The sequence below is a fragment of the Pteropus alecto genome, unplaced genomic scaffold, assembly GCF_000325575.1.
Source record: "Pteropus alecto unplaced genomic scaffold, ASM32557v1 scaffold106, whole genome shotgun sequence".
Classification (NCBI taxonomy): domain Eukaryota; kingdom Metazoa; phylum Chordata; class Mammalia; order Chiroptera; family Pteropodidae; genus Pteropus; species Pteropus alecto.
Window position 1 is genome coordinate 17997439 of NW_006442103.1, and position 22574 is coordinate 18020012.

The 22574-nt window shown below is 51.1% G+C and overlaps 2 protein-coding genes, 1 long non-coding RNA gene and 1 pseudogene across 4 annotated transcripts in view; 1 reads left to right on the forward strand and 3 right to left on the reverse strand.

Annotated features, from left to right (window-relative positions):
- Positions 1–1615: 1615 nt before the first annotated feature.
- On the reverse strand, positions 1616–17275 carry ANKRD35 (ankyrin repeat domain 35). 2 transcript variants are annotated; one of them, XM_006919705.3, is made up of 14 exons: positions 17063–17275; positions 11932–12062; positions 11098–11186; positions 10675–10739; positions 9572–9629; positions 9309–9379; positions 8898–9004; positions 8265–8449; positions 7603–7640; positions 5426–7441; positions 3791–3880; positions 3476–3541; positions 2796–2893; positions 1616–2314 (listed from the first exon to the last, which is right to left on the reverse strand). In XM_006919705.3, exons 1-13 carry the CDS (start codon positions 17099–17101, stop codon positions 2834–2836), a joined length of 3015 nt encoding a protein of 1004 aa, XP_006919767.1. In that variant the 5' UTR covers positions 17102–17275; the 3' UTR covers positions 1616–2314; positions 2796–2833. The 2 variants fall into 2 exon arrangements, with proteins under 2 accessions (XP_006919767.1, XP_024908100.1); XM_025052332.1 differs by lacking the exons at positions 11932–12062; positions 17063–17275 and having other exon boundaries at positions 9572–9832; positions 11098–11158.
- Positions 10107–10225, reverse strand: LOC112469106 (annotated as a pseudogene).
- A 226-nt stretch (positions 17276–17501) lies between the features above and the next one.
- On the forward strand, positions 17502–21885 carry LOC107196237. Its single transcript, XR_003048649.1, has 3 exons — positions 17502–17831; positions 20730–21185; positions 21639–21885. It is a non-coding gene; the product is annotated as an uncharacterized LOC107196237 (long non-coding RNA).
- ITGA10 (integrin subunit alpha 10) overlaps positions 21112–22574 on the reverse strand; it is a 14488-nt gene continuing 13025 nt past the window's right edge. The window contains 3 exon segments of the mRNA XM_006919707.3: positions 21112–21646; positions 21942–22055; positions 22334–22429. Coding sequence (XP_006919769.1) covers positions 21584–21646; positions 21942–22055; positions 22334–22429 — 273 coding nt within the window. The 3' untranslated portion in view covers positions 21112–21583.

Below are 22574 nucleotides of genomic sequence, written 5' to 3' on the forward strand. Positions count from 1 at the left end.
GCTAATCCCAGCTGTTGGCTCCAATACTTGAGGCTTCATTTTTCTTCTTTTTTTTTTTTTTTTTTTGTTCTGTTCATTCTTCTAGATCAAAGAAAAGTTGCTCTGGATTAGTTCGTATCCTCTAGAATTTTCAGTGATTCCAAGGGAAGGAAAATAGGATTTTAAAAAAAGAGACTGGAGAACTCTGGGGGTGATGGATATGTTCATTATCTTGACTGTGTATATATGTGTCAGAACTTGTCAAACCGTACACTTATAAGTAGGTGCAGTTTATTGTATGTCAATTATAAAAGAGAGAAAGTCAACCTCACCTTAATTCCTAGTGATTTCATGAAGTAGGGATCTGCTTTAATACAGTTAATTTGAGATTATAAGTTCTAACATCCCTACAGGAACTAGAAAACTAGGAACCGGGGCAGCTGACTCTGATCCTCAGGCTCCATGAGGACAAGAACCTTTTTGGCGCCAGTCACTCTCCATCCCCAATGCCTAGCACATAATGGACCCTTTAAAAATCAGTTTAATAAATTAATGTTCCCAGACAAAGGAGAGAAGCTGCACATCAGGACTGAGCTCCAGACTGAGGGCATTCAAAGACAATCTGAACCCCGTTGTGGCCCGCCAAACTTCACCCATAAACTCCTACATCTGAAGGCTGCGGTAACAGTTTATGGGGTTGCATAGAGGGAGATCATGCGGGAAGACCAAGGGCTAGGATAGGTTCCACTCCTGTGATAACCTTGACATCACCGACCCTTCCCACAGCTCAGTCATTCGGGGATCAGCTTCCAGGAGCCCCCGAGGGGGCTCGGGGCCTGGCCACCATCACCAAAGCTGTTTCCTGACTCTGACTTGAACTTAGCCAAATGGTCTCCCCTCTCCAGACCCCTCTCTCGGCAGTTTCTTCATTCTCCCCCCTGCACCCCATGTGTGATGAGGAATGCAACAGTCCTTTTCCCTTCTTTGGTAACTCCAAGGGCAGGAAGGAAAAGAGAGAGGTTCGTTCCCCTTAATAGAAACGACTTGGACCTTTTTGATGCTCCTCCTCTGGCAGCTGCACCCCTCTCCTTTCTCCATCGACCCCTCTCGTCTCCATTCTCCCAGCCTTGAAGCAGCGCTGTGCCCATCTACCCGCACCCCAGTGCTGACCCTCGTCTTCTCTAGGACCTGATGGACATAGGTGCTCTCTTCCTGGCCAAACCCTGGAACCAGACTCTGCAGCCCTGTGTGTTCCCCGGAAGCCCCTCCCCACTCTTCTCTCAACCCGGTTCAGTCTCTTTACCGCCAAACCGCTGCTGGCTGACCCAGCCTAACCCAGCAGGGTGCGGGCTGAGAGAAAGAATGGGGAGGGACCGGCGTCTGGGCCACCAAACCGAAATCCGAGATTTTGGAGTGCTTCACTGCCTCCTTTTCACCTAGCAGTTTAGCTGGTGAACAGACAGGAAGGGGCGGACACCCATGGGAAATGGCCAAGAGAGATACATTTTTTTTTCATTCTGAACAGAACTGGAGGGAAGAAGCCAACTCTGAGTAATCCTGCATCCCTTTCCCAGGAATCAGACTTTTCATCCCCCTTTGCACCTGGGGCAAAGAACACTGACCACACGAGACCATGTGCTTCAAATCTAAACACACGGTTTAATACACGAAAGAATATTTTAGATTGTACATCTCAAAATCCAAGTGTCTCAATTTCACCTCCCTAAAAAAGATAGTGGACTCAGGAGTCCCAAAGTAGAGAAAAATTATTAGAGTTGTGTCTGTCGGTAAGAGACAGATTTGAGAAAGAGAAAGAAAGAGTTTCAATCCCCGTTTTCACAGAAGGTTGTTTTTCAATCTGTGGGTCTTGACCCATTAGTGGATGTATTTTGACCAATATTTTTTTTTCCAGTGGCATATCATAGCAGAGAATAGACTAGAATAGAAATAGTAAGGGCACTTACTATTTCAGATATGTACGCACAGGATGTAAAATGTATTTCTTACTATGGATCATAGTCAGAGTTTGAAAGCTGCTGACTTATGGGGCCATTTGTGATCAAAAAGGAATGAAAAAGATTCTTTCCTCCACTCCCCTTTAAACGGAAAAAAAAATGATGATAACCCAATACCATTCTGCCTCCCGCGTTATTTTCCACAGATCTGGCTTCCATCCATACCTCCCCTGGCCGTACCCATGCTGATTCCAGGGTTCAGGTTCTCAGGTCTGGGGTCCATAATGTCAGATGAAGCCCCACCCACACTATCCCTGGTGGCCAAACCCCCACCCACCACAGCCCAATGAAGCCTCTGGCAGCCAGGATGCTTGTACTTCCTGAAAGAAGAAATTTAAGAAGGAATTGCACACACTTCCACATCCTCAGTCCCTTCCCACACATGCCAGGATGCTAAAGGGGATCCCGCCTATGTGGACTGGAGAAAATGGCCACCAGCACAGGGTAAGAGAGCAGAATGGGGGATGACTACTCTTTGGGTGAATGGTGTAGGCTGAAGGAGAGATTCCGGAGTTTGTAGAGTCCCACCCCAGGAAACAGCTTTGTGCTCTACCCCAGACCTCAGAAGAGTCGCTCAGCTCTCTTTTTCAGTCTCCCTCCCATGCCAGCCTCCTAGAAGCTACCTGCTCACTGACCCCTGACTCAGCGATTCTCCATACGTGGCTTCTCAATTAACCTCACTTCAAATACTCTATGCTGTACAGGGTTCCCCCAAAAGGGACTCCAATGCTCATCCTTAACCTCCTTTCCCAAGTCTTTTCTCCAAGCTCCTTCCCTCATCACCCTCAAACCACAACTCACGAGGGAGAAACCCCAGCCCCCTCAGGGCCCAGGCCGCCTCACTCCTGTATGCTGAGGATTCGCAGTAGGATATTGTACACGTCTTGTTCCATGTAGCCCTGTAGGTGGCAGGAAAGAAAGAAACCGGAAATGAAGACTAGAACATGGGTGGAGACAGGCGAGGGAGAGACTCTGTGGTATGGTGGAATGCTGTTTAGTGTGAGCCCTCGCTTACAGTATTTAACTTCTCCATGGCCGTTTCCTAATCTTTATAAGGAAGATGAGGACGTCTGCTCTTCAGGATTGCTGTGAGGGTTACGACTATGCATACGAAGCAAAGCACCTGGTACACAAATGTTCGATTCAGTGTAGTTATTATTATTCCTAATAAAGGAGCAACCACCCACCTGTTCTTCCTTGGTGAGGGATAAGCTGGCTTGGGAGGGAACTGAGAAAGGGCGAAAGGGACATGAAAAAGCCTTAGAGTAGATCTGGGGATGGAAAAGGAGGGGCAAACACCTCCTCCCCTCACACTCTGCACAACTTCCCTTGATCTACCTCATAAGGTCCAGAGACCTGGCACCAGAACATCTAAATTCCAGCCTTCTGAGAAATGACAAGTATGTACAGGTAAGAGAAGGGACCCCAAATGCACTACCCTCTGCCCAGCTCTCTCGTTCTCTCCCTCCCCCCATGCTCACCTGAGCAGCATTCAGCAGGTGGTTCCTATAGGTGGAGATGACCTCTTCGTGGTTCTTCTGGGAATCCTGGGAGTGAGCATCAATGGGAGTTTTATGCCCAGCCTCCCACACTCACCCTGATCCCCCAAGCATGAAGAACAATAGAATGGAGGGGTCAGCTGGGCCAGGTAGGCTCCCTTGGTCCATCACAGGCCCAGCCTGGACCACTGCCCAGCCAGGCCTCTGCAATTCCCAGGATCTCTCCCGCGTAGACATAACTTCCACCGCCCACCCTCTTCTCTAGCGGTGTCCATCTCCCTGTGGGCCAAAACGTACCTGCAGCTGCAGGGCAAGGCGAGCATTTTCCCCTCGAACTGCTAGGACTTCCTCTGAAAGCTGCTCCAGCTTCTTCAACAATTCCTTGATCTGAAGCCAAGAGGAGAGAAAGGGAACCAGAAGACCCGAGTCATTTCTCACTCCACCGCCAACCAGGAGCAAGGCTGACTTCCCGTTATCGCGGATTTAACATGTGCCAGATGCTTTGACACACCTCGTCTCTTTTAATACTCCAAACAGCTCTACTTCTGTTAAGACAGGTACTTCTCGGCGGGAAGTATCATTATTCACATTTTGTGGTTATGGAGCCTGAGTTAAGTGCTTGATCGAAATCATACAGCTAATAACCGAGGAAATCATGGTTTGGACCAAAATCTCTTTGAATTCCTGGTCCGTTCTCTTCACTCTTTATTAGATCCCAACTTACTTCTGACTGTTGACCACGGAGGGAAATAGAAATGAGCTTCTGTGGTTTGTGAGGCTGAGGCACGATTGTGGTGAATGATAACCAGCAGCAGTAGAAATGGTGGCAGTAAGAATAACTTCGATTGAGTACTTACCGGTTTTGAAAAATCATTCTGAGTAATTTCAATATAATATTTTACATAATCCTCACAACAATCCTATCATTATCTTTTTTTTTTTTTAGATTAAAAAAAAATGGAAGCTTAGAGACTCAGAGGCTTAGAAGATCGATCACTAAGTTTGGAAACTGAAATTCGAACCCAGATGATCTCAGTCTAGAGACCACCACGCTGTTTTCTTCTGCCCATTTCATCTTCTTTCATCTTCTCCTTCGACACCAACACAAACTCCATCTTTAATTAGCCTCGCCCCACACTGATTCCTATTCTGTATAACATCCCTTTTTTTTCAGGCACCCTTGTATCTAAATTGTATACTCCCTCCAGTTTTGAGTCATTTTAAACTTGATCATGTATGCAAATTTTAATAAGTCTGACTTCATTCATTTCACGAGAAGTTCTAGGATTACTAAATTCGTTTGCAAATTGATTTTTTTTTTTTAAATCATAAGACATAGCACCTAGATACATGTAGATTTACACTCGCCTTTGGAGCAATCATTAGGAAACTCGAGCATCTAACACAGCGGTGGTCAAACCTTTTTTCTTTGCATGGGCACCCTCTTGCACCTCCTTCGGCAGAGGAAAGCTTTTTAGAACGGTACTCTGAAGTGGGAGGGGCAAAGAGGGGTATCATCTCGTCTACTTTTCTTCATCAGTCAGCCCTTGAGTCATCTCCTCAGAACCCTCACGAAACCACAGCAACCCACCACATTATCAGACCTCTTCTCAGGCTAATAGAATATTTAAGTCGAAAGGCTAAGAAACTATAGCACCCCACCAGTGGCAGCCCTGCCCACTCCGCTTCTGAACCCAGAGTCCCGAATTTTAATACCTGAGTCCCCTTCTCTCTTCTATACGTATCTCGCCTCCATTCTCAACCCCAAACCCCCTCAGACCCAGAAAACATGATGTGGTCTTTGCGGATGATTGGTGTTCTGTTTGGGGGGGGGTGCATTAATCCGACGAACCGAAGGTAGATGCAGGTGAGCAAACCCCTAAACGCACAGAAGCGTTCCTCGTGGCTCCCCGCCGCTGCCTGGCTGCTCACCTTGGCCTCCTTGTCCCGGCAAGCCCCCAGCAGGTGCTCCGTCTTCTCTCTGAGCAGCTCAGCGGTTTTCTCGAACTGCTCCGAGCGCCCGCGCATCTCGCCCGCCTGGCGCTCCTGCTCCGCGGCCCTGGCCGCCAGGTTGCCGCTCCTGCGGCGCTCCTCCGCCACGGCCTCCCGCAGCCGGCCCATCTCCCTGCAAGCGGTGTTATACTTTTCCAGCAGAGCCTTCAGCTCCTGGCCCCACGCTTGGGCCTGGGCCACCAGCGAGCCTCGAGTTTTCTCGTGCTGCCGCAGGCTGGCCGCCTCCCGGGCCCTCAGCTCAGCCACCTCCTCGGTGGCCTGGTAGAGCAGCTTCTTCAGCTTCCCGATCTCCTGGCTCTTCCCGCTCATCGTGGCCTGAACGGCCCGCAGCTCTTCCTCCAGCTTCCCCAGGTCTTGCTCCAAAGCGGCCACTTCGGGGCAGGCTGGGACCTTGGACGAGGCGCCTGGCTCCCCACGTTGGGCGGGGGACCCCCGCAGCCGCTGGTTTTCCTCCTCCAGCCGAGCCAGCACCTGCTGGGCCTCACGGTGCCTGGCCACCAGGGTGCTGATGCAGGCCTGCAGCTCCTCCAAGGGCTGGGTGGCTGGGCCCCCCGCACTTCCTTTGCCCACCAGGTCTGGGGGCAGGCAGTCCCACAGCCCTCGGAGGCCACTGCTCTGGGACGCCAGGCGCTTCCGCAGCTTCTCGGTGGCCTCCTTCTCCATGGCCAGTTCATCGGTCAGCAGCCCCACACTCCGCCGCAACTGCTGGAGCTGGACCTGCGCCTCTGGCTTGGGCACAAACTCCCGCTGCAGCCGCTGGCTCAGGGACTGCAGCTCCCCCTGCAACCGCTGCCGCTCGCGCCCCAGCGTCCCCAGCTCCTCCAGCAGGTTGCTGTTGCTCAGCCTCAGTGCCGACACCTCCTTCTCCAGCGGTCCCTTTGCCGGGCCTCCTCCTGGCATCTGTTCCCCACCAGGGGCGCCGAGAGGCTCCCCGCGGGCACCCGGAGCCCTTTGCTCCCTCCCTTCATCCTCTTTGGTGATGGTCTCTGGGCCCACCTTTGGGGCTCCCTCTTTGGGCTCCTGGGCAGGGGCCTCAGGTGTTTCCTGTAGTCCCGCCTTTGCCCGATCCAGCCTCACCAGCACCTGCTCCAACCTGGCCTCCATCTTCTCCCAGGCAGCTGCAGCAGCCTCAGCCTGGGGTGTGCCCAGAGCTCCTTCCAGGACCGGTCTGGACAAAGCGCCCCAGGCAGCATCCTTTTCCCGCCACACTGCAGCCAGTTCCTCCCTCAGCTGTAGCAGGAGCTGGGGCGTGGCTGCTGTGCCCGTTGGCTCAACCACTGTGCCTGTTGGTCTGGCCCCTGGGGCCTGGGGCCTCTCCTTCTGGCCATTAAGCAGCTGCTCAGTATGATCAGGGCCTAGGGCCTCTCCGCCGTTGGCAGGCAGTTGTTGACCTGTGATGTTCCCCACGGTCTCTGACCTTGGGCTCTGGAGTGGCCTCTGTTCTTCTGGTTGGGACCTTCCATGGGCTTTATAAGGGCCCTCCCCTGGGGCCGAATCCTCAGCCTTCTCAGGAGCCAACACCAGGTTTGCTGCACCTGCGGCTGCTGCCCGCTGCTGCTTCTTTAGCTCTTGTATGCGCTCAGCCAGCAGGTCCAGGGGACAGCCCTGCTCCATGCCATCTCCTCCAGGCCGGAGAGGGGAGCCCTGGCCTCCTGGAGCTCCGAGCTCCTGGGATAACAGGAGCCCCAGCTCCTGCACCTGCTCGCGAATCTGGTTCTCCAGGCCCAGGTAGGCTGCTGCTTGAGCCTTACACTCTTCTTCCTTTCGCCCGAGCTCCTGCTCCAGCTTAGAAACTTTCCGCCGCTCCTCCTCATACTTCCACCTCCACTCGTCTGAGCATGGGGCTTCGTCCTCCTCATCCTCCTGCTCCTCCTCGGGCTCTGCTTTCCATGAGTTCTTAGGTGGAGACCCCACCTGAGGCTCAGATGGAGGGGCCTGTGTAGGAAACAGAACAGTGGAGGAAAGCCGGGCACCTCTCCCGGCCCCAGCTGGGCCTTTCTTCTCCTACAGTGTCCTGACATCCCATGCGGCACTGCCCGGGAGAGCCCAGTGGGTGGCCTGGGGTGGATCGGAAGGGGAGGTGCTTAGGGGCCTACCTTAGATGCAACATCCGGATGTTGAGCTAGCTCCTGACCTGTATAAAAAGACATGGGGAAATGAGAGCAGAGACAGACCCCAGGTGCCTCTAGCCCACACTATGTCTTCGGACCCTCTGAGAGCAGTGGCCCTCACAGTGTCATAACTCCGGCCACACATGTCTTCCTGGTGCCAGCAGTCGGTGTGTCCCTAACTACCTGGCAACCTCGGTTCCCTATCTCAGAGATGTGCCCGCTCATTTATTTTGTTCACTCACTCATTAGACAACGTGCCAGGCACCGTTACAGGCACCGGGATATTAATGATGAGCAAAACAGAAATGGCTGGTCATCTGAGGGGTTTACCATCAACTAGGGGAGAGAGAGGTTGACACCCAGATCACACAAAGAGACGTACAATTACAATTCAGAAATGCTGGCGGTAATACTGGTCAGAGTCGCCTTCGGTGGGAGACGAGGCTTCGCTAGGGACTTTGTGACCATGCTTTTGGGAATGTGGGGTCATCTCATAGTAGCAGCAATAAATAAGTAAACCCTCAACTAAACTGACAATTATTTGTCAGATGAATTATGTCCATGGGAACACATGGGATTCTGGGGAACTTCTTTGAATCTAAGGTTATCAAGGAGAACCTTGAAGTCACAAAAGGGACCGGCTTTACCTCCCCGCCGCCGGCGGCTCAGGGCCTGCTGCAGCAGCTTCCACAGCGCCTTGTCCTGCGTGCGCATACCGTAGTACAAAGCATCGTGCCCCATGCTGTCCACCGCCCCCACGTCGGCTCCGTGGCTCAGGAGCAGTTCAGCCACCTCGGCACTGCCTTTCTCACAGGCCAGGATCAGGGCCGATCTGTGGGTTGGGACGAATCTGAGCACAGGCGTTCCCCGTGGAATCCAGGAATCCTAGCTCCAGAAATTCCACTCACGAGGTCACCTCTCCCTCCGTGTGGGCAGGAGAACCACAGACCAACACCAGCCAGCGACAAAGCATCAGGCCAGACCAGAACTTTTCACATGTCATTCCTTGGAGCTGCAGCATCAGAAAGCGGGGGGCCAGTGGGAAGGGCTCCATTTTCCTCTGCTTTATGTATTAAGGTTCCGCATAAATTCTTTGTTGGAAAAAAGGACCAACCTGCCTTCTTCCCCAGCGCGCGCACGCACACGCGCGCTAACACACACACACACACACACACACACACACACACACACACACACACACACACACACACTTTGCCCTGCGGCTCCCTTCTAGGTTGGTCAGGGTCTGGATTTGGGGTAGGAAGAAGGGAAAGGCTCACTTGTCATCTTTGTCTGTGACATTGACTCGGGCCCCTCTCTGCAGCAGCTGTGAGCAGATGGCTGCGTGAGCACCCAGCGAGGCAACCATAAGGGGTGTCCGTCCGTCCTGCACAGATTGAGGAAAGAAGCTCCGTGAGAAGCCAGGGGGAGCCAGCGTTTGACACAGTTCTGCCAACTTCCCTCACCCTGCACCTCTCCAGGAAAAAAGCCCAGGTCCGGGCTAAATACTCCTTTTCAAAGGGTTAGAAGCTCTCCAGAAGGTAAGGCTTAACTGCTCTGAGAGGAAGAGGGGAGGAGGAAGAGGAGGTGGCGCTGCACAACCCTAGGTCACTGAGCTTGGCCAGTCAGGCTCAGAGAGAGCAGGAGCCTCCGGGTGTAGGGCACTGCCCAGCCGCCCAGCTCACACTCACATTATCCAGGACGTCCAGGAAGGCTTCGTGGTCACACAACAGGAGCACACTGGAGGCACAGCCAGAGGAGGCTGGGGAGGGTTGAGGGACAATTAGGTTAAGGGGAAACAGGAAGGACATCTAGTCAGACCGTGACCCAACATCCTCTGCGACCATTTAAGCAGCCGGCCCCGGCCTGCCCTTCCCAGCAGATGTCACCCTCCCCTCCCTTCCCGCCCTATGGTCCCCGCATCCCTCTTTCTCACCGGTCCCCTGACACACACCTGCCCAGTGCAACGGACTACGATTTTCCGCATCCACAGCATCTTCGTTGGCACCATGCTGCAAACAGCCACCAAGGGAAGCAGCACGGAGCATGGTGTTAATGTCTCCATCCCATACCCACCGTTGAGTAACCAACTTCCGTATTACTATGAGGAAACGTGGAAGGACCATGGCTTTGGCCAACTACTAGGCAAGTGCAATTCATGTCTTGCAGATGGTAGGCGGCCTTGAATTTCAGCCCTGGTTCTTAAACCTAGGGCCTAAGAAAAACCAGATTATAGATAAATAAACAAGCTAGGGAAAATAACACCTGAGTCCATGACTGGTACTCTAGGATCATAACTGAGGAACTTGGAAAGAGCTGAGAGGAGCAAACACAGGACAGTCACTTGCCCAATGGCCTGTTGAACTGTGCCTTTTGTACTTTTTTTTTTTTAGGCGAGGCACCCCTTGGTTGACCTCACAGATTGCAAGGACCTTGTCAGCTTACAATCCCTTATTTTATTTATTTATTTGTTTGTTTGTTTGTTTTTACGCCTACAGCACCTGGTCTTCCTAGGTGGTCTCCCATCCAAGCACTAACCAGGCCTGACCCTGCTTAACCTCTGAGACCAGACGGGATCGGGCTTGTTCAGGGCGTCATGGCCGTAGACCTTTTGTACTTTTGGAGACTTATTTATCAATTGTCCACATGCCGTTTCACGTGAATATTTTTCTTTGCGCTCCCAGACCACCAGCTCCTCAAAAGCAGACAGTAGGATTTGGGTTTAATTTGAAAACCCCTGCCCCCCTTCTGCCTGTGCAGGCTCACAGGAACTAGTCTCTGCAGCTCAGTATATGCATATTAACTGATGAGCAGTCAGTCCCTTGCAACTCTGCTATGTGACCTGCCCTCAGGGACAGCATTAAGCATGGTGCCTGCACATAGCAGATGTTAAATAAATGTTTGTAAATTAATGAGTAAATGATTACCAGCTCTCCTATTGGGGATGAGAAGGGAATATTTGACCAAACATTGCTTGTGACGTCAAGAAAAAACAAGGAAACTCTGGGTTCACTTCCTCCCTTCACAGGCGTAGTAGTATCGAGGGGTTGCTCTTACCTGGAGCAGGACCTTGACACATTGTGGCTGGCAAGAGATGGTGGCCAAGTGCAGGGCGGTGCTTCCTGGAAAGAGAAAGAAGGGGAGAGGGAGGTGGGTGGCCCCATGCATGCTGGTGACTCACAGGGAGGGAAGGCAAGAGACGCACAGATAATCAGAGGGAGATTAGAGAGAGAAGCTCTCAGCCACACAGGGCCAGAAATTCCTGTTTCCCAAGTGCCTGGTACTTGGGGTGGAGGTGGGAAGTGGGTGAGGTATACCCAGCTGGCGGGGAAGGGAACCCCTGGAAGGATGCTGGCCAGAACTTATGAGGCGAGAAGCAGGGGGCTGCAGTTGGCACCCCCAGCAGGGGCCAGCACCGGCCCCTACCGCTGCTGTAGAGGGAAAAGTGAGCAGCGCGGCCCAGTGCTCGGTCTAACTCACCGTCCTCATTCTTGCTGTTGATGTCAGCCCCATTCGCGATCAGTATAGTCAGACATTCTGTCAGGCCTTTGGAGGCTGCCAGATGAAACCTGCCAGAATCAAGGCCGAGAGGCAGAAGGATGAGGGACCAGGGGATGAGGAACGGGAGAATCTTAATAAGCGATGCCTGCTATGCTCCCTCACCCCAAACTCAGTCCCAAAAGCAGAGAACGAAACTCCCCTGGCCTGACTTCTGAGACAGAGAAGGCGATATCGGTGGCCTACGGTCATAAAGTCGGGGAACACTGGAAGTAAAGACAAGAATAAGAGCTACAGGTCTCGAGCAATCTCAGACTGTTGCAGGGGTGTCCAAGGACACATAACTACTCAGGCTCAGGACCCCCAGGAGACGGAAGGTGCCACAGAAAGAGTCAGTTGGAGCAGAGCAGAGGGCTGGAGGCCAACCTGGGCACAGACAGGGGGTAATATCCCTTTCGTCCGACTCACTCCTTCTAGTCATGTGACTCCCGATTACCACTTCATTCTGAATTTCTCAAGCGTACACACCTTCCTCCTTATGCAATGAAGAAATACCCTATCTAGTGTATGTATCAAATTTCTCTTCATTTCATGGGCTTTATGTCCTCTTGGGGGGGTCAGTTTTGTCCATCCGGGTGGAGCTGAGGGACAGTATCTTCTTCCTTCACTTTGTGCAGCGCCAGATATGTAGTAAAGATTTATTAACACAAAGACAGCGCTGAAGTTGTAGGCATTTCCTGGTCCTATATCATAGTCGGGTTTGGAGCTTTTCAAAAGAACCACATGCCGAGGGTGGGGCCGGGAGGACTTACTTACGGGGACTGGCCGTTCGAGTCTAGCTTGGTGGGTCGGGCGGACTTCCTGGAGGCCAAGGCGGCCACGCGTCCCACGTCCCCCCGCTGCACTGCTTCCAGCAGCTTCTGATCACGGCGGTTCCATCTCTCCACCTGGTTCCAGAGCCATGAATTGTGCGAATAGAGGGGGTGGGGGTGCAGTGGAGAAAGAAAAGGAGGCGGTGTTTAGGACGATGCCAAGCCAGGGGCCAGGAACATCCTTGAGGTCCTTTCAATGTTCCACAAGTCATTTAGCCTAGATCATTTCAGCCTTCTTAGGTGGGCCAGTTAAATGGTCACCAACTCCTATGGCACTGAGTGCTGCTGCCCGTTATTTCCAGCCCTGGACCAAAAGGTGCTTAAACTACTGAATTAACGATCATTTTTGAGTGCCGAATGCAGAATATTGCAATTGTCTTTTTAATCATTAACACGATTATTGTTCGGTGCACTCGGAGCGAGCCTAGCCTCACTCTCTAGGTCTTGCTGGAGTGAACTGAACCCACCCTTTGCTGGGCTCACGTTGCCTTTCACCTTCCCATGCAGCTCTGCATTTTGCCTTCAGACATTTGAGAAATCAAGGCACCTAGCTTCATGGCACAGCCAGTTCAAATACGTAGCCAGACCACTTCTACCCCTTGGCTTTGGGCCCCAAAACCGGGAAGAGGAGCACAGAGTTTCAGTTTTCCCATCTCGTATCTCTGCCCTTTCCCTGGCTGCTCTTCGCTTTCCCTGGCATCACCGACAGGCAAACGAAGGCCTCTGGCTGGGCTAGAGGAGGCAGCAAGAGGCGGCTCCCCTCCTCCGCACCCTGTCTCGTTTCCTGGCAGGGAGCAGCTGTCCCAGACGACAGCCACACCTGGCACGCATTGTTCTATCATTCCAGCTTGACTTTTTGCAGGAGGTGGGGCGATTACAATAATTAGAAGTATCACAGGGTGTGAAAGAGAGAGCTGCATAAAACACCGGAGCCTGGTTCGATCCAGAGAGGGGGAGGCAAGGGAAGAAGGGATGCAAACATTTGATGAATATTTATTTTGTCAGCTGGCCCGAGTTCAGGGCCTGGTTCGGCTACGTTTTTAGCTCTGTGACCTCGAGTAAGCCATTAAACACCTCTAACCTCTTTCCTCATCTATAAAATGTGGGAAATAATAACTACCTCATCACGCTGTGAGTATTAAATCAACGAATGTATACAAAATCTCTGTAAACCACGATGAGCCTTATGAGCGTATTGCATCCTTATGACAAAACAGGAAGTGACGGGGATTGGTGGTGGCACGTTGCATTTATGAGGTGTAATCTCAACCAGGAAGAGGCTCTGGGTGGAGGTGGGAAAAAATAGGGTCTATGGAAGCCAGCGAACTCATTTCCAAATACTGTTTACATAGCCAGGGCAAATTACTCAGCCAAAACAGGAAAGGTTTTAAATGCCTCAACCATAAAATTATCTAGGGTAGACAGATTCTGAGGTAATTCTCCAGGACAGTACTTGTAATCCCTCATAGGCCTTTCAAGTGCTAGTTTAGTTAGCCTCTCGACATCCCTGGAAAGTAGGTAGGGCTGATATTATTTTATCTACTTGACAGAAGTAACTGAAGCACACTGAGGTTAGATAACTGCCCAGACTCATACCACAGAATGGTGGGGAAATTGAGATTAGAACCTAGGCCACCTGATGCCCAGTCCTAGTTCTCACCACTGAACCACACCGCTAGCAAAAGATGGAAGATAGTTTACTTATTTCCCAATAAACGGTCTAAGACTGCCTCCAAGGCAGAGCCACCCACTCTCAGCAGCAACTTTCTGCACAAGAGTCTCCAAACAGGTTAATTCTCAAAGGACAAAATAAGCAAAATGACTGCTCCACATACCAACTGACTGAGATGTGAGAATACATCATCCACTCTTCCCTGGGGGCAGGTCACTCTCGGTAAAAGCAGAGACCCAGAATGACACCTCCAGCACTGAACACTGCCATCGACTGACCTCAGTGAGAAATCCTCTGCTTAAAATCCCGATTCTAAACCTTTATATCCTTGTGAATGTAGACATGTAATGACTTCTCTGAACCTCAGTTTTCTGATGTTATGACATCATATAAAGCACTTAGCACTGTGTCTGTCATATAGTAAGTGTACGATGAATGTTGGTTTCAGTCCCCACACTTCCTAGCCTTGCTGGGCACATTTTGGATGTTCCCAGGCTCAGAATTCTCCATCCATGGGAGTGGAAGGAAGAGATTTTGCTCATATCAGCCCGTGCTTAACAGCCAGGCCTTGTAGACAGTAAAGTTATTTCTTAGCAATGTAGATACTTGTCTTTCCAGCTATATAGTTCTAAATCCACCCAATTTACTTCTATAATCTTGTTATACAAAGGAGAAGTTCAAATAGGTGGAAATTCTTCGTGACCAAACTTCTGTAGAGCTAAGGTGAAGAAGACAGAGAAATGCTTCTAAATTCCAAGATCCAGTCCATTGCTCACCCAGCACCTTGAAAGAGGCACTGGATTACCATCACAGCCTCGAGGGAGCAATCACCAAATTAATCAGCAGACTCAAATGCGAGGATAAGCTTTGTATTTCTCTAGTCACATTAGGGGGCCTTTGTAGAAGTAATTGCAGCCTGTCCTTATCTCTGGCTGTGTGCCTATAAGCTTCCTATGAAGACTGTAAGCACACTAACAGTCAAGGAAGAATGACTATGGCTGTAAGACAGATGAAGAAATGAAAGGCTGCCCTGGGGGACCCTGCAATTACTCCAGTTTTAAAATGCAATTGACATTCCTCTAAGCTGATCCAGTTCCAACTGTTTAAAGCTATTTTCTGGTCCACTTCCTACATAGGCAGAGTCAGCTAATGTGTAAGACACCCCCAAAGGCATCCTCTACTCGACTAAAATAAAATGAGATTACAGAAGTTGGGTTTTGTTTGTTTGTTGAATTTCCTATATTCTGGAGAATTTATATTAATTTTTAAATGATCGCTGACCTTTCAGGCCTTATCTCAATTTGAGAGTGCAGGGCTCTGGCCCCAGCCCCCGAGGGTGGGAGAGGGGTGGGAAGGGGCAGTCTTCCCATGTGACTGGGAAGCCAGGCTTTGGGAGTGGCCCAAAAGGTTGTCACACTATTTATCTGATAAACACATCCAGAATGGTTAGCTACTCAGGGAATGGAGGAATTTATTATGAGAAGTATAGGAAAGTTTTATGAGGAAAGAATTTGTAGCTGAAACTGGCCTATTTTCCAGGTTTTTATCATTTCATCGTGACTGAGGAAACAGTTTTCTTTCCAGCTGGAGAGTTCTGAATCCACTCAATTTATCTTATTATGCTACTTCCTATAATCTTATACCAAGAAGAGTTTAGAATGGGTGGAAATTCTTCACGGCAAAACCTGGGTAGAGCTGAGGTAGAGAAGGTCAGAGAAATACTTTCAAATTCCAACATTCAGCTCATTGCTCATCCAGCCTCTTGGAAAGGAGGCTCTAACCAAGGATCGGAGAATCAGGAAGGATGACATAGCTTCCCCATTCCGAAAGAGCAGGCAGACTACACACACCCTCGAGGGAAGGGCAATGTGGAGGACTTTCAGTATCGAGGAAGAGTCCACGCGAATAAGAAAATTGTTGTGAGTTCAGACAGAGTCTGGGTAGCCTCCGTTTTGGGTACCGATAGGAGTCATTCGGTGGAGGCCTTTTGGTTTGTTGATCGACGTGTAGAAACTAAGAGGAGAAGCAAATGTAAGTGGGACAAGGACAGGCCTCAACAGTTCCCACTCTTGCCTCATAGCTCGCTTCCAGGCTTCGGTGGCCTGCCCATGCAGAGGGCGCTTAAGCATTTCTCACATTTGCTTGTGAATGACATCACTAGGTCAGGTTAGGCTAAGTGATATTAGTACAGGTAGTTGGCAACTTCACTTCTAAATGAGCCATAACTCCATTCTCCGCAGAAAATGCCAACTGCAGATGGGGTTTTTTCTATAAGAGATCTTCAGAGAGAAGAATCTATGGCCTCCTTGAGCCACCACCTTCTGTAATCTGGGAGACCGTGGGAAGCAGAGTGACTTCCACTAGGAACTCGCAGAGCGAACCCACTCTCCTCTTCTCTCACCATCGCCTTTCCCGTACTCAGTCGAAGGAATCAGAGAGTACAAGCTCTTAACAACTGCGTGAGGGCTGAGAACGAAGGAGGATGCTGGGGAGAAGCAGGCAGAAGGCCTTGACTGGCCCAAGAACCGGTCTGATGACCAGACACTGCAGTGAACTGGCCAGGATCGATTCTGCAGGCAACTTACCTAGTTCCTTGGGAAGCAGCCAGGCAACTCTGCCTCCTCTGGCAGTGCCTGTCAGGCTGGCCAGACTGCAAGATTAACCCACAGAGGGCAGGCAGAAAGAGATCAAAGGGGGCAAAGGGGGGTGGGGGGAGTGGAACTGAACAACCATTGGGCAGAGAGGGACAGAAGTTGAAGGGGAGAGAGAGAGAGAGAAGGCTGCTGTCGTGGGAGCCCCAATTGGAAAGAGGTTTGGAGCAATGAGCCAGCAGGAAAGATGAGAGGATGAGAGTGGAAGCGGCATGGACAGAGAAGACTGTGAAGAAGGGGTAGGAGTGGGCACTGGGCTGGGAGTCCTCGCTGGGCGGAGAGAAAACAGCAAGGATAGGACCATATGGGAGGACAAGGTTGTGAGGACAGGGCAAGGCTGGAAAATGGGACCGTAAAGCAGGACTTGGGAGAGAGAATGGAACTTGGGGCTCGGCTGGGGCTGGGGACAGGGCAGATACTTGAGGGTGGTTTGGTACTGGGAGACAGAGCAAAAGTAGAGGACGGGACCTTCAGGAAGGGGCAGGGGCTGCAGGAAACAAATCGGAAGTTGAGGGTGTATATGATAGAAGGACAAGAAAGGGCCAAGGGAAAGGACCTCGGGGAAGCCACAGGCCGAGGGACAGGGTCTTGAGGAAGGCAGGACTGGCGGGCTGCATTGCGAAAGTGGAAGAGCTGGAGAGACCGATAAAGAGTAAAGGCAATGGTATATGGAGATGGGACTCGGGACTCCTGTCGCCACAGGGCTTGGACCCCAGCCCCATACCCGTCGTCTCAGATATTTTGGCACCTACCGCCACCTGTGAGCTGGAGCAGGAGAAGATGCGCTTCATGGCCGGTGCCAGGGCCAGGGCCACGGGGGGACGGGGACGCGCGGAGAATGGGGCCACAGGTTTCCGAACCCACTGAACTCGGAGGCGGCTGTGCAAAAGAGAGCTGTCAAAAGCAGAGCGGGACCCGCCCCAGAACCCGCTCCGCTCAATCAGAAATTAGAACCCGAGGACTGGGCTTAAAACTCCGCCCCTGGCCCTGCCCCGCTCCGCTGTTGCAGAGGCAAAAAGTCTGCATTCTTTGACTGCGAATTGGACTGGGCTCAAACCCCGCCCCCCAGACGGAGCCCGCCCCCAGCTCCGACCTGCTCGATCGCAGAAGGAACCCGGCCCCGCCCTCCCCGCTGTTTCAGGCCGAGGCTCCGCCCCCAAACCAACCCAGCCCCACCCTCGGCCCCGCCCCTTTGAGCGCCGCCGCGGGGGGCGGGCAGGTACAGGATTCTCGCCCCGCGCTTTGCGCTAGTCAATTGTCGCATTTAACCGCTGGTGAGGACGCTTTCATTATATTCAGAGACTTTTCCCCAATCTAGTTACTAGTACTTCCTCCCCGCCGTTCCACGGCCAAAAATCCAGGCACAAAGGAGAATATGAAGAGAACAGTTTGGAAACGAGAGGCGATTGCAGTGCGGCGCTGAGCAGAAGACGGAGCGCGGACGGACCATGCACTACCCGCCGCAACCTGGGAAACAAAACCAGAAAGAAAGCGGAACAGGCTTAACCTCCTAACGCACCTGTAAGTTAGAAAACGGCAGAGGGGGAGGAGAGAAATTTTATTTTAAGCACTCCTTCTTCTTTAAAGAAACCCACAAAACTGTATTTACTATTTCCACTGCCCTTTAAATTCTGACTCTCAGTGAGTGAGTTAGTCGCAGTCAACTAGTCTACCGGTGGGGGGGGCGGGGGTTGGTGTGTGTGTGTGTGTCTCTCTCTCTCTCTCTCTCTCTCCCTCCCCCTCTCCCTTTCTGTCTGTTTCTCCATCTCTCTTTCCCCCCCTTCCCCTCCCGGTGGCCAGAGCAAGCCCACTCAAAAGCGTAAGAAAGCCACTGGATAAAGCTCAATATACTTCAAGTGGTTTACAGGCTCATCAGGAGCTGCACCCTGCTTTCTGCAGTCTCATCTCACGACTTTCGTGGCCCCATGCTCAGGCTGTTTTGATCTGCTACAATTTCCTTCCCGGTTGATGTTTAATCCTCCCTGGAATGCCTCCTCTCACACTTGGTGGCCCCTCAAGCCAATGTTTTTTTTTTTCCTGAAAAGTTCTCCCTCAAAACCCTGCCACCTTACCCTCCAAAAAGTGTGCCTTTTGCATGTGACACACTTTTAATACTGCTGTGCCGTATAGCAACCAATTCTCAATATTTGCCAGTATTTGTTTACATGTCTGTTTTCCCCTACTAGACTGGGCTCTTTGATGGTAGGAATTGCATTTTATATTATTCTCATTGTCCGGCACATGTTGTATGCTTAATGTCTGATGAGTGAGTGAGTGAATGAATGAAAGAATGAATGAAGGAACAAAGGAGCAACAATTTGAAGAAAGGAACATGCCTGTGTCGGGAGAGCCTATCGTTTCTACGGTTGCTTCTCAAACCGGCCCTGCTCCAAAGGAAAAGGTAACAGGCTTATTGAAGAACAGGTTGAGGTTAGAGAAGGTCCCAGTCTGGAGCTGAGGGATAGAGAGAGGAGGGATCTCTAGGTGGACAAAAATATTAAAAGTGCTCTTTTAATCATATGGATAAAGAATTAGATGAACCAGTCCTCAAGGAAATCCATCTCCCTTTGGGGGCTGACTGGGGATAAAGCGGGGAGATCTGTCAGTGTAATTAAGCATGATCTCAGACGCAGACCCAGAAACAGTATGCTCTGTAAAAGTTGATCAAGCTTTTGATCAAGTAGCCTATATGAAATGCACCGAGGGCCACTGTGGACTCCTCCTGCCACAAAATAACTCACCAGCTTGCCACAGAATGGCTGTCCCCGCCTAATAGGCCAGAAGGGCTGCCAATCTCAGGGGTAGGTAACAGAGGCGGAGACATGGTCTCTAGAAGGCCTTTGCTGAAGGGCACATGTTCCTTGAGGCTACTAGAAGAACCCTAGGTGTCTAAAGAAAGCCACTAGGTTTGATTTCTCCTGTTACAATTTAAGCTAATTAGCTAATTATCACCTCAGTGGGCATGAGAGCTTATTTCAAAGGGGATGAGGCACAGGATAAGATTTAGTGGGAGGAGACAATAGGACAGAGAAGAAACAAACCTTCAGACTCTGTGAAGGGGGGTCGCCAGATCGGGAGCATCAGCTGCTGCTTCAAGATACCTTCTCACTCCATCCTCACAATCCATGGTGAGGGGAGATTATTTAATAATGAGATATTTTCATAATAATAACAGTGACCATTTCTTGAGTACTTACTATATGCTCACTTCACTTGAATTATCTCATATAGTCCTCACAACCCTAATAAGTTTAAAGACCAAAAAATCCAGGATGTAGAGACATTAAATCTGTTCAAGGTCAAACAAGTTTTGAGTAGTATAGCTTAGATTTAAACCCAAGTCTGTCTTCATTCTTAACCACTGTATTACACTGCCTCTTATTGTTATCTGAGGCTTGGGGTAGTTATGACTTGGCCAAGGCCACATGGCTAATAAATGGCATGAAATTTCAATCTAGGCCTATGTGCTTCCCAAACCTACATGTTTTACAGTCTATGGTCACTTAAGCAGGTAAGGATTCCAGGAGCCTAGGGCACATCTCCACCGGCAGAGTCACAGAAAACATTTCAAATACTTCATAACTTTGCCTTCCAGGGATTCAACTGTATAAGGGTCTCAGGCGAACCAAGAATCACCTCTCACCATTTCTAAGCAGTCCATATCCTGGGCAACTCAAATAGAGCCAGAAGTCATTTGACACTGAACTTTATTTGTTCTGGCCATCTGATAGACTGTCCACCCTGCTGGGAAACAGAGACGATGCCCTCTGAAGAAGGCCGGAGACATGCCAAGATAAATATTGTGGCCAGGCTAGGAGAACAGCCCTGGAGGGCAGGTTCTGTAGCTGCCAGTCCACTGCCCCATCGGTCTCCTCTCTTCTGGGCTCTGCATGGGTGCTGATTCTTCCAATGGCTGTCGGAGTTGCCATCTGGGGACCAATAACTGACTTTGATACCCGAAGTCCTGATTCTGAAGAAATATGTTACCTAGTTGTCGATGAGAATCAAATTCTCTTTGCTGGCTAGGACCAAAATATGGCAGGGGCTGTGTGTGTGGTGGTTGGGGGGAGGGCGTCAGGAGTCAGGGGGTTGGGTTCGGTCAGCTGTAGAAGGCAGGGGTAGGGAGGATGATCCAGAGATAGAAATCTCTGAGGATTTTTCGTAGACATCAGGCAGGGGCTGGCAAGCTGATTCCACCAGAGAAGCCCTACGTGGGACTGGAGTTGCCCCAGAAACGTTCGTGCTATACAGCCAGTGCCGAGCTAGGAAGGGCTTGCTCCCCGCAGAAGGGCCGCCCACTTTGGCTTTCTCCTTAATGCAGACCCGCTTGTTCAGGCCCCATGGGGCCGCTGCTTTCCAAAGCTGGTAAGGTGAAAGGGTTTCCCACCATCAGATAGCAATCCTCTCCTTTCTCTGCAGGAGGGCCCAGGAGGGCTCCGGAGTATGTGCCGCCTGAGAGAGGAGAGAGAACGCTGCCTGCCGTAGCCGGTCCTCGCTGCTATTCCAGTTCTAGCCACCTGGGGGCCCTCGGCTCCAGAGAATCGGGCACCCGTCCTGGCTTTGCTCCCAGGGAAGGGTGTAAGCTGGGAAACCCATACCCAGCAGGCCTGTTTCACCAGCACCTGAGGGCGGGAGAGTGTACCATGAAGTCTCAGGTTTCAGGGGGATGGCAGTTGCCTGTCTAAAGGCTTCTCTGTTCCTTGGAATTGTACAGAATGTCTCTTGTGGCTTTTTCTCCTCCCTCCTTTTTTCCTGTTGACTCTCCCCATCCGGCTTTCTGAATCACCAGACTCCACAGGAAAGCAGCAGATGTTGACTTTACTTCTTCCAAGCCAACGTCAGCTCCCTCCTGTGGAGCAGGGAGCAGGCAGGAAGGTGAGAGACAGGGAGTGGAGGAAGGTAACCCTCGCCCTTTCCAAATTGCGAGGGAGGATTTAGAGGGGATTTGAAAGGAGTCAGGGACCTGGGCAAAAAATTCTCGATTCCTGGGGTTATGGCAAAAAGGGCCCCAGCGTTGGCTGTGGAACCAGCAGATGAGGAGGAAAGCAGAAGGTCGGAGAGTTCCTGGTGTGGGTGTCAGCCCTTCTTGTCTGAGGTGAGGCCTCATCTCTTGCCAGCCGCATCCTCATGACTCAAAAGTCAAGTCAGGCCGCAGGTCTGGGGACATAGTCCAGAAGCTTCTTCTTGACCCACGTGAGGCCCCAAGCCTCTGCTCTTATGAAAGTCTTTTGGAGAAGCTGCCAGGGAGAACTTTCTAGGACTTTATTCTACATTCATTGCTCCAATTTTTCTTCTCTTTTCTCTTCCTCGGGGATCTTACGGGCAAAGAAGCCAAGCTGTAGAGGAAGAGATAAGAGTCGTCGTCAAACGCCCTGCCTGGGGACCTTGCCAACAGCCCTCAGACGTATCTGAAGTCTTCACTTTTGTTCTGCTTCCAAATATGAAATTCAATTTTATTTTATTTGGCTTAGTTTAATTCAACCAACATTCGTGGAGTACAGTGAAGGAGATCCAGGCACGACACCCACGGCCTGCTTAGCTGCCCAACGCGATCAAGGATGCCTGCTACGATCAAGGATCCCTCAACTTATAGGCACCATGTCCCATGCTCCGCACTAAAACAGTGCTCACCTTCCAAAGGCAGAAGACAAGGAGAGCGAGCAGCAGTAGCCCTCCCAGGACACTGCCGATGAGGATCCACAGAGAGATGAGGATGGGGCGGGTCTGAATCACCTCCAGGAGGCTCTGCAGGGGGAGGAGAGCTGTTTTTAACTCGCACCCTTTCACACAGCTAGCCTCACCCCACGTTATAGCGAAGCCAGCCTCGAAACAGAAGACTAAAGGGAAAGAAACTGAGTCAGGAATGAAGGAAGGGGGGGACCCTAGCATCCCGATGCATTACTTCTGACTCCCTGATCGCTACCTAATAAAGACACCTCTTTTCTGAAAAAGCCCACAGGTGCTCTTACCCCATCCCCACCCTCACTATTTTCACAGCTCTCAGCCTTGGCCTCTGGACCCACCTCACTCCACCGGGAGGCTTCGGTCAGCTGTAGGACGCTGCCCTCCTCTGCTCCCAGCTCGAAGGTGCTGACCACTGTCACAGACTTGAATTTGGCCTGCGGAACGAGTGGAGGGAAGACATTTAAAGGGAGCCATCACCAGCTGGTGTGGCTCTTGGAACCCTGAGAGCAAAGATGAAGCTGAGAGGCACAACTTCCAGGACCGTCAAGGCCAGAAGAAAAGGCTGGGGACCAACAGGGA